Source organism: Notothenia coriiceps, unplaced genomic scaffold (genome assembly GCF_000735185.1).
Source record: "Notothenia coriiceps isolate Sejong01 unplaced genomic scaffold, NC01 NC01_scaffold00037246, whole genome shotgun sequence".
Lineage (NCBI taxonomy): Eukaryota > Metazoa > Chordata > Actinopteri > Perciformes > Nototheniidae > Notothenia > Notothenia coriiceps.
Window position 1 is genome coordinate 16,534,829 of NW_011369947.1, and position 11,362 is coordinate 16,546,190.

Consider the following 11,362-nt stretch of genomic DNA (forward strand, 5'->3'; position numbering starts at 1 on the left):
ATGATCAGTCATACTCTGAGTCTTTGTGTGGGTCATAAGTTTATCCCTAATAATATACAGAAATGATTCAGTATCTCAGTTTGAAAGAAGCCCTACTGTGTATTCCCTGAGAGGGTGTGTTTGCCTTGAAACACAACTAGAGGGTGATATATTCAATCTTCCTATGTGTGTGTGAGCAGCCACTGGGCTACTCTCATGTAACAAAAGTGACCTGTGAGAAAGTCCCCCTTCTGAACAACAGCAGATGATGTGTGACATTTAAGTGGCGTCCCACATCACAAATTGACTCAGCTGTTCTCGGTCTTTCTGCAAGACAGAAACCAAAAGGCGTCAGCACCACAGGTTCATGGTTTGGCATGTTTTCATAAACCAGGAACTAAAACTCGATCAGTCACATGGGAAAAGCAGATGAGAAACAGAGAGGGAAACTGTGGTGATATCTTTAGATTTACTAAAAAGAAAAGTCCTTTCTCAGAATTGAAAGTATAGTTTTGAATAATAAGTACTGAAACATCTATAAGAGTTCAATCAAACTAAAACAAATCATCATCTAATGACTGACACCTCCTCCTGACCTGCTGTTACACGCTTATTCGGGGAACAATACTGGTATTCATGCGACTTTTAAAAGCATTTAAAAAGCGTTGAGTTGAAGAGTTTGGTCTTTTAATGACAAGACAGATGTCCGATAAGAGGTTGTGTACATTGTGTTAAGTAACCAAACAAGGTCATGAGAAAAAGCTGGCTGAAGGCTGGCACTGTGGTAATGTAAGCAGAACATTTGATAGTTTGTTTGATTTAACTATAAACCCTTTTTTGGCTTTGTAATACAAATCCATTGTGTTATTTTAAAAAAATGTAACCGTTGTATGCAGGTGGAAATTCCCGATGTGTGTGAAAACTCCAGGCCTCGTTTACATTTTTGCACTTTATGAATATGCTATGTAATGAACGTACTGACCATTAATAAAATAAGGAACATTTTCAGAGAATGGTTCAAAGGCAGGGCCCTCCAACCTTTTTTAGGACGAGAGCTACTTTCAAAAAATAAAACAAGTAGTGAGCTACTTTTACTTCTCTTTTTGTTTTGTTTTTTGCAGCGTAGATATTTAGCACATTTTAATATTATACTTTGTGTGCTGTTTGGGTCTGTGGGACCTGTTTTCAGTGTTTACTAAAAGAAAATGTATGTAATTTAATTATTTTAACCTGCTTTATTTTGGGGTGGACCTCACATCCTCTAGGGGGGTCCGGGGGCCTGCACCCCGGGAAATATTTGTTTTAATATTTTTTTAATATTTTTAATATTTGTTGAAGTGAAATTCATCAATCTGCGGCACTTTGAGCACAAAATGAATTTATGGATACAGCTCTCAACACTCATATGAAAGGGAGCTGTATACTTTTCAATAATAATCAATAATTTTCACAACCAATAACAAATAATTTAAACTTGTTTATTCTTATCTTATGTTACCTAGTTAGCATTCTTTCTTTTTATTTATGCATATTTTACTAATCACTCCCCTTTTAAACTGTTGCAAGAACGTGATTGGTCGATATTCATTGTGGGGGTGGGGGGAGGAGGGGTGTTGGATAGACATAGAGTTGTAGTAAGTAGATAGAGTTCGCTAAGATTAAGGTTTCGTTTATGCATAGGGTAGATTATTTTAATTACATTTCCCTTTTTTTGTGTGTATTTTTTACATTTTGGATTTGCTTGGGATGCGTGTGGCGCAGTGGACTAGTGCGTTGGTGTTCGGATCAGGGGAGCACAGGTTCAAACCCCACTGCAGTCAGCATGTCGTTGTGTCCCTGGGCAAGACACTTCACCCCAAATTGCTCCTGTGGGGATTGCCCACAGTATTGAGTATGTAAGTTGCTTTGGATAAAAGCGTCTAACAAGTAACATGTAATGTAATGTAATGCTTGGCGAGCTACTTATTGAGGGCTTGAGAGCTACCGGTAGCTCGTGATCGACGTGTTGGAGACCCCTGTTCTAAGGCATATAATAATAATAATAATAATAAATGGGATTTATATAGCGCTTTTCTAGACCCAAAGACGCTTTACATTATGAGTCAGGTCGACAAACAAAACAAGAACAAAAACACAAACAAAAACAAAAACAAAAACAGAAAAGCAGTCAGGAGGATGTTGGTTCAGAGGGGGGAGGGGCGGGTTTAAGGATAAGCAGAGTTGAAGAGGTGGGTTTTGAGACGGGACTGGAACAGGGTGAGGGAATCAGACTCACGGAGGTCTTGGGGGAGGGAGTTCCAGAGCTTCGGGGCTGCCACAGAGAAGGCTCTGTCCCCGAAGCTCCGGAGTTTGGCCTTGGGGATTGAGAGCAAACCGGCTGAGGTAGAGTGTGTGGTAGCTTAGACAGACTGACGTTATTTTCGGACCCTACGTTGTGTTGAAGGAGTTTTGAGTTGTCGTATTTTTGACTTGAGGAGGAGTAGCCGAGGTTTAGGTGGGAGGTCGTTTTGGGGGTGGACTTGTGAGTTGGTAGCTACCGTGGGGACAAGGGGGAGTGGTCCGTGCGTGGAACCCGGCACTTTAAGCTGGTGTGGAGAGGAGCTGGGTGTAGGCGGTTCAACATTTTTTGGCTGGAGTTTAAAAAGGTGGAAGGCGTTAAGCGTTTGGAGGCAGGAGAGAGTGAGGCGGGGCGTCCGACTCGCTTGAGTTAAGTTACGGAAGTAGAGGGAGGGCGGAACTTGATAACGTTGAGGAGGAGGAAGCGTGTCGTGTTGTAGGGAGTTGTCTGAGGTCGCACAGGTCTTGGCGTCCGCGGTCTGAGGACTGGGTGTTGGTTTAGTACCGTAGTTGTAGTGGCCAGGAGTTTCTTGAGGTAAACGGAAGGGGCAGAGTGTGGCGAAGTGAATTTGAGGACAGGAGTGGATATTTCGGAGGTGTAGACCGGGGGGGTGGAAGTGACTGGAGGAGTAGGAGATGGTTGTGAGGGCCAGGNGAGTGTCAGGTTGGGGGTTTTGCTGAGGGTGGATTTGGAGCCGATGAGGAGGAGTTCAGTTTTATTGCTGTTGAGTTTGAGGAAGTTGTGTTGCATCCAGGATTTTATTGCAGTCAGACAGGATTCGATGTGTGTGAGAGGGGGGTTGTGGGGGGATTTGTTGCTGAGGTAGATCTGTGTGTCGTCAGCATAGCAGTGAAAGTCCAGGTTGTGATGGCGGAGAATCTGACCAAGGGGGAGGATGTAGATGATGAAGAGGAGGGGGCCGAGTACTGAACCTTGGGGAACACCTTGGGTGACTGAAGCTGTGGTAGAGGAGTGATTGTTGAGGGAGATGAAGTGGGATCTGTCGGAGAGGTAGGACTGGAGCCACCTGAGTGCAGTACCTTCGATACCGATATCCCGGAGTCGGGTAAGCAGGATGATGTGGCTCACGGGAGATGGTGTGGCTCACGGGAGGTCAAGGGAGATGGAGGGAGGAATTGTGGCGGTGGATGTTGGGGGAGATGTTTGTGTGTCAGATGCAGCAGATAGGGAGTGATTAATGGCAGTGATTTTGTCAGAGAAAAACTGGAGGAATGAACTGCATGTGGAAGTGGAGGAAGAGAGGGTGTCAGCACGGGGTTTGAGGAGCTTGTTGACGGTGGAGAAGAGGGTCATGGGGTTACGGGAGGGGTCGATGAAGATGGTGAAGAGGTAAGCAGATTTTGCGGCATTGAGGGCGTCTCTGTAGGTAGTGAGATGGAGTTTGTAGGAATCATGGTGAACTGTGAGGGATGATTTCATGGTTAGGCCTTCAAGCTGGCGGCCGGTTTGGTTCAGTTTACGGAGTGCAGGGGTGAACCAGGGTGAGGAGGTTTTAAAAGTGACATTTTTCCTTTTGAGGGGGGCCAAGCTATTGAGGGAGGCGAGTAGGGTTGAATTAAGGTGGTTGAGTTGATCATCGGGTGAGCTGAGGTTCGAGTCCAGGGGGAGAGTAGAGGATAGCAGGTCGGAGAAGTGCTGGGGATCGACAGAGCGTAAATTACGGAAAGTGATGTTCCTGGATGGGGGGGGGCGGCGGACGGGGGAGGCGGTGGTGAACTGTATGAGTTTGTGGTCAGAGAGGGGAAAGGGGCAGGGGTGGAGGTCGAGTACTGTGAGGTTGATGGAGCAGACAAGGTCAAGGATGTGTCCTTTATCGTGGGTGGGGAAGGTGACATGTTGTGTAAATGAGAAATTGTCCAGAAGGGAGGAAAATTCAGAAGCGTGTTTGCAGGTGGTGGAGTCCATGTGGATGTTAAGGTCGCCGAGGAGTAACAGACGTGGGGAGAGGGATGAAGCAATAAAATATCATTTCTAACCAGTGACCAGCTTTAATATCCACCCACAGTAACATTGTTATCAGACATTTCCTGTAAAGTGTTATAAAACTGAGGTGATATGTTTGAGGGATGAGGTGTGGAGAGGGATTTGTACGGTCACTGTGGCTTGTCAAGACCATAGATAGAGATACAGATCTTCCACCCAAGTTTTAAAAAAAGTTGTGGCTCTCTTAATTTCCAATAGCTAACATTTAGATACATATAAGACTTATTTTCAAACACTAAATAGAAGCCAATAATTCAAAATTCCAGCCTAATTTCCTGCAAACTAGACTAATAATGAATTGAGTTAAGATTACATTTTAATGGTGCTTTAATCATCTATCAACAAATGAACACAATTCTTTAAATGTTTTGCTTGTTGTTCAGGCTTGATTGGTTTGTTAAACATAATTATTCAAATCCCCCTAAATCACTGTTAGTTTGAATCCTTGTCACAGACATCTCTACCATTGCTATTTAACGTCACAGACTATATCAGGAAAAAACACAGATGTGCTCTAATCAAAAAGGCACGTACACACAAAAACTGAACAGAAGCAAAGGAAGACAATTACTGCTCCTTTTGAGGATGCATATTTTCCATTATGGATATCAAACAAAATCAAGATATCTTTAAAAAGGCTCCAGAACTAATGCCTATTACAAAATTCAAAAGGGAAATCCCGAAGCTCCAGTCCAAGAGAGGGATTTTTTGTCGTGTTATTTTGACAGCCCTCATTAGCAATTCAACTTCAAACCATGGTTTCACAGCATTGTGCAAAGGGAAAAAGAAAAAGGCAAAAGAGGAAGGAAAACGTTTGGTTGGAGAGTCGAGAGCGATGAAATTAGCTTCAGCGTCACTGATGAAGTCACAACAGGAAGCTCATCAGCCGAGTGGGAGGGGAGTTGAGTAAGAGAGGAAGATATATGTGGAGACCTTTGTTAGTGATCTTTTCATTTCTTATAACGGACAGCACATCAGCGAGAGAAGAGCTGCTGCTTCTTAATTTATCAACACTTTAATGTTCATTTGAACAGCTACACTTTGTTGTGGAGGGAAGACTTTTCTCCAGTTGTATTTTCTTCACTGATGATTGGAATAGGGACTTTTTTTGGCAGCCAGTGTGGATTATGATTCAATGATATTATCTCTCCATATACCGGATATGGATATATACAATAACACCATTTTTATCTTCCTGATTTTCTACCGAAATCTTGTGTCAGGTAATTAAATACTTTTATTACACCATATATTAAATCAAATGTTCTTATCAGTTTATTTATTTAGATTTATATTTTAATTGTTTTACATTTTGCTGACTTTTTTATGACTGTAGAATTATAGCAGTCATGGTTAAACCGTAGGAGAAATACAGACTGATAAAATATTTGGCTGTTCCAATGAAAACGTTTTAAAACCTATTTGCAATAAGGTTTCCATAATGAAGGCATCAAGGGGAGAAACAAAAAATATACAGAACATTTATCAGAAATGTTCCTATTTTACTTAAGTCTCACAGTGGAAATGGGTCTATCTCTGTTCCTTTTACGGAAAACCCACTGTGTCAAATCTTCAGTAATCCCATAAACGATTTGCAAGAAAAGAGCGCTTTTTTTTATCATACTTCCTTTTCTCTTCCTGACCACAGCCTTCTATCTAAAGATAACACTTCAGAATTTGCTCTGACAAGGCTGATGATTTTACAATATTAATCTCTTTTAGAGAAATATCAATGTTTTGTCATAATAATCACTGAACATACATCATAATTTACTTTATTTTTGCAGGACTGGACCTCCCTCAGCCTGACAATGTGATTGTGAAGATTTCAGAAGGCGAGGTTCATGTACTTTGGAAACATCCTGTGGACGCTCCGTCAGACTCCCGCTACAATGTAGAAATGGCAAAGTATGTTTAACCTTTTCTTATCACAAACGTCCTATTTTTTTATTTAAATTACACTGTATTCTTTACTCCTTTACCTTCAAACCGGTTGTATTAATTTCCCTTTACTTAAATAATTAACAAGCAAAAATTGACTATTATTGAAATCATTTATTTACTCCTTGGTCGTATTATGATTTCTGTCCTTAGGTACATGGGTGGGGAATGGGCCATGGTCGCCAGCTGCACAGGGATCAAAAAGACGAACTGTGATGTAAGCAGCCTTATAATTGAAAAACGCGCTCCCTATAAGGTCAGAGTTCAGCTGGTTGCAGGAGATAACATCTCATCGTCTGTCTGGACACAAAAGAAGAAATTCTTCTTAAATGAAGGTGAGCATGGTTGGCAGTTTGGTAGATACATCATAATACCTTAGTAAAACGAGCATTTGGGCTGTTTAAGCAGTTTGAACACACTATAATGTTGTTTTCTTACCACTCTCTGTTCCTACAGGGGCATTGCAGCCACCCTCCTTCACTTTGTGGGCGACTTCTAGCACTCTCAAAGTTTCTGTTCACCAGAAACCGATTCTGAAAGAACTCTTTCTTTTCGGGGTCACCTACACCATCTACCTGGAAGAGAGAGGACAAGATACAAAGGTAAAATATGTTAAATAATGTAAGAGAAATATACAAACAGTAAAACATTAACAATGATGTATGTCAATATACATGCAATAAAAAAAAAGGATTTGGCCTTAGTAAGGTCAATAAATTGAAACTATTTTTCAATAGTTGACATTTGAATGGGATGCTTTTTCCTCTACAGAATACCACAGCATACTTGGAAGATAACATGGCCGAGGATCAGAGGACCAAGTCTTTCAGCTCACTCCACTGGGGGAGAGAGTACTGTGTTAGCATCAAGGTGGAGGGCAAAGGAGCAGCAGCTATGTCCAGCAGCAGTGTGTCCCCAAAACAGTGTCTGCAGCTCCCAGAGCAAGGTGAGAAACAGAGCCCAGAGACAGCAACATTGAACAGCATTTACACACAAAAAAAACATTCAAAAAATGATTCTGGTGAGGAAATTAAAATAGAAATAATGAATAAAACATTGTCAATTAAAATGTGTAATTGTGCTAACAAACAAAACAAACATCTCTCTTGCTGAAAAACAGGTATGGCACACAACTGCCATAGTAGATTTATAAATCATGCTAGATAAAACATTGCTCATTGAATAATTCTTAAAGGTTTGACAGTTTGGGAAATATGCGTTACATTTGGTTCTGTCCAAAACGTCTTCCTGTTTTTACCTTCCAGAGTTTTTTATAATGGCTGTGTCGTCCCTATCGATTCTGGGTGTGTTGGCCATCATTGCGATCATAGTAGCCATCCTCTTGTGTTACCTGAGAGGTCAAGAGAAAACACCTGCTGTATTGGTAAGTAGATTTGATTATTGAAAACTTGAATGAATAACTGTTACGCAGGCATTTACCGTCAAGTTAATTTGTTTTACCATCACATTGACATTAGCAGTTCAGAAATGGTCAAGTTGACAACGAATAATACAACAACCACTGTGTTCTCCTTTCTCACCAAAGAAATCCCCTGTTAGAGGCTGGCTTCCACTTTCTGTTAAAGAAGGGGCTGTGGAGGTTGTTACAGACAAAGGATGGTTCCTGTCCAGCAACAGAACAGAAGTGAAAACCTGTGTCAACGATCCGATGACACATGTTACGGTAACAGTGGACGATGAAGAGGAGGAGAGGAGGACCAGCCTGGACAGCGGAGTCAGCATGGAGACCAACTCTGCTACAAACAGCGAGGGAAGTCCTCCAATGAGACAAGAGGACAGCGGCTTTGGCAGCTTGGGAGGATCTGAGAGCTCCACTAGCTGTCAGACAGATTACCCCCTGCAGGATGAGGGGTCTTCCAACACTGGGAAGAGGGAGGATAGTGGGGTGGGGCTGTGCTGCCAGGTGGATATATCTTCCATAAACCTAGATGGACAGGACAGTGGGTCTCTAAAGGTGGCTGGGGGAAATTATCGCAGTCAGAGCCCCTGTGCTGTGCAGATTAATGTCTGTGATGAGGAGGAGATGTTTAAACAGATGCTTCCTGACTCAGTTTTGGCTGAAGTGGTGACAGGTTACAGGGCTGGGCCTCAATCGTGTATCTGCTCAGGAACAGGGCAGTGCACTTGGTGCCATACACAAGGACATGATGGAGCCAAAGTCATAAAACAATACAGAGCTGTGTGTATTGAAAATGGACAAGTCAGCAACAGTTGTAATTTTGTGGACTCTAACAAAGGGCAGCTTACATTTTCAAGATATCACAAACAAACACAAATGGACACTGTTATAGTGGATGATTTAGAAACAACTTTTATACAACTGGAGAATACGTTCCCTTTGCTAACAACGCTGTCATCGCTTTCCTTAGTGGAGGAAGAACAGGACTTCAATATGAACAATTTGTCTCTCTCCCTCTGTGACGTACAGCTGACGACTGAGTGATACGCAGTGGAATGCAACAACGTTATAAAATCATGCTGACCTAACAAGTCCCAGTGCTAAGCTGCAGCAATGCACTCCCTTTTCTTCCATGACACACTTTTTATTCATAAGAAAAGGCATGTTGTTTTATGGGGAGAGGAATTGCCTGAGAATACAAAGGGGGGAAAACTGTAAGGAGAAAACAAAGCAAGCAACAGGTTGTTTTTTAACATAGGCAGGAAATTGAGGTTAGACCACACAGCTGCACGCTGATAGCTGTCAGTTGAAGTTTCAGGAGCTTCTAGGGGTAGAAAACATACCAACGAAGACCTTATCCAACCCTGCCTTACTTGGTATTTACGACTGACTGAAAAGGCTGTATCCCGGAAGTGAAACTGGTGTGGGGAGCAACGCAGAGAAACAGTTTGACAGATACGTACTTCTTGACATTTTGCGATCTCTCCGTGGCTGTCACCTCTGCTAAAAAATGACACTTTTATGTTGGTAACCGACATGTAATGTATTTTTCTTTTCTTTTTTACCACTACCACTTAAGTTTTAGACATTAATGTATTACTTGGAAGCCACTTTAAAGTGCTGTGACCTCGTGTTAAACAAAGGAGTAAAATGTGCCTATTCTAATTTACGATGATGTGCAGGACATTTTATGGAGATATGAAGCATGTGACATTAATATGCATAAACTGCACCCAGTGTCCGAGCTACTTCGTTTTTTACTTTTTTTAAATTTATTAAAAAAACTATTTATTTATTGTGTATTTCTGTGAGGTTTTGTTTGTCCGTTATTCTACATGTCAATACAATAATGTTCTGCCTATAGTGTTCCGTAACTGTCACACATTCATAAATAATCCCAAGCACATTTCAGAAACCAAGACCCACAAAACCACAAGGAAAACCCTGAAAACAAACAAATGATGGAAATAGTTAGACAAACATGACATACACTCTGCTGTAGGGATCCCCATATGCAAATTCTGTACAGGAATTAGAGCAGTGGTTCTTCAACTTGAAATAATCACTTCCTCTTTCAGGTTTCCACTCACAAGTCCTGTGCCACATTGACAGCAAGGAGAGCAAATACTGTAAACAGTACTGACATTTCGGATACCGAAGTGAAAAAAATATCTTCACATCACCCTTTATTTAAATGCTGCTTTATGGGGATAAAGCAGATCCCATACAGTAGTGGTAGAATAAAGTGAAAGACTTCTTCAAATGCAGCATTAAGTACAGGGGGAAGTGAGACAACCTTTAGATAGATCGGAGAAAAAATAAATCCTTCTTAGAAATGCAAAATAACCCAAGTTACTAACTACGCAGTACATGCCCTGATGATGACCACATGTAGATGATAGTTCAATTGTGGTCAATATTTGGCTGGATTATCCTGTCAGGAGGTATTGGGGCACACATTTTTGGTCAAGCCACTACTGACCCAGTGCGTCCAGTTCTATAATACTGGAGTAATACTGTTAAGAAAATATCACTTGTCACCGGCTTGATCTTCAATATCAGGATACATGTATTTATTATCCTTGCAAGAATGGAAGTAGTCATCACATACAGAGGTTGCATGGTACAAATGGTTCCCCGAATAGTGTCCTTGACATGCCTTATATACAAGAGAGGGTGTTACAGTCACAAGATCCAAGAATACCGCTTCAAAGCAGTATTCTGGCATTAGTTCAGATTAGCTAAGGCCTGCGTAAGCAATAAACATGACAGTCATATGCCTATCTCCTTAGGGGCTGTGTCATCATGTTAATTGTAGGAACATAGCTATCGTATGTAAAACACAGTGTCTCATGAGCGTCATCCATCAGGGTTTCCCACACATAGACTATACTTGGGCGGGTCGCCCAGGTATATTAAGGGCCGCCCAAGTATATTTCACGACCCATTTAGGCTTTTTTTATTATTTTATTATTTTTATTCGTCCGTGATCATGACGCCATCTGCGATCGATTAACTTATGGACAATGATCCCTCGCTCTACGTCAGATCTAACCTCATCTCGGGGGGTTTGGGGGCATGCACCACCTGGGAGATTTTTTTAAATGTTGAAGTTAAAAGCATCAATCTGGTGCACTTTGAGAGCAACATGAAGAGATCTATGGATACATCTCTCAACACCCATATGAAACAGAACTGTAAGCAGATTTTTTTCTTTATGGATATTTTACAAATCACTTCCCTTTTAAACTGTATTCTTGTTTATTAATAACAACTTTTTTTACTGTCATATTAGTATTGTATACCTGTTTACTTTATTCTCTTATTTTTCTATAACTATAATGATCATATAAAGATATGCCTTTACCTCACTGGTTGGAGAAAAAGCTTCTTATATTCGTTAGCATAGCTAGCTAACCAGATGCTAATAACAACAACGTTATTGACTGTATAATCAGTATGACAGATCAACAGATCGCCACTGGGCTTTCAACTAAAGGCACAGCCACGCAAAAACTGCGGCATGTGTACAGCTCCTTATGGGTATTGCAATTTGTGAAGTCCCGGCCCGGAGCCGCGTTCTGGTGCTCTCCGTTAGAACTACACTCCTGTCAGACGAGACATATACCACGTGATGACACGTTAGGCTCGTGTTGTGTTCAAGGACCCTGACTTTGGCC

General features: G+C 41.5%; 2 protein-coding genes and 1 long non-coding RNA gene across 5 annotated transcripts in view; 1 reads left to right on the forward strand and 2 right to left on the reverse strand.

Annotated features, from left to right (window-relative positions):
• The window catches only part of gabrg2 (gamma-aminobutyric acid type A receptor subunit gamma2), a 220,071-nt gene that overhangs the window by 116,844 nt on the left and 91,865 nt on the right, over positions 1-11,362 (reverse strand). The gene's annotated exons all lie outside the window — the stretch shown is intronic.
• On the forward strand, positions 5,289-9,477 carry il10ra (interleukin 10 receptor, alpha). Its single transcript, XM_010794979.1, has 7 exons — positions 5,289-5,544; positions 6,109-6,229; positions 6,416-6,597; positions 6,719-6,864; positions 7,034-7,208; positions 7,528-7,646; positions 7,809-9,477. The coding sequence occupies exons 1-7, from the start codon at positions 5,457-5,459 to the stop codon at positions 8,724-8,726; spliced, it is 1,749 nt and encodes a 582-aa protein (XP_010793281.1). The 5' UTR covers positions 5,289-5,456; the 3' UTR covers positions 8,727-9,477.
• On the reverse strand, positions 6,325-7,888 carry LOC104965920 (uncharacterized). Its single transcript, XR_800602.1, has 4 exons — positions 7,804-7,888; positions 7,521-7,613; positions 6,701-6,837; positions 6,325-6,562 (listed from the first exon to the last, which is right to left on the reverse strand). It is a non-coding gene; the product is annotated as an uncharacterized lncRNA (long non-coding RNA).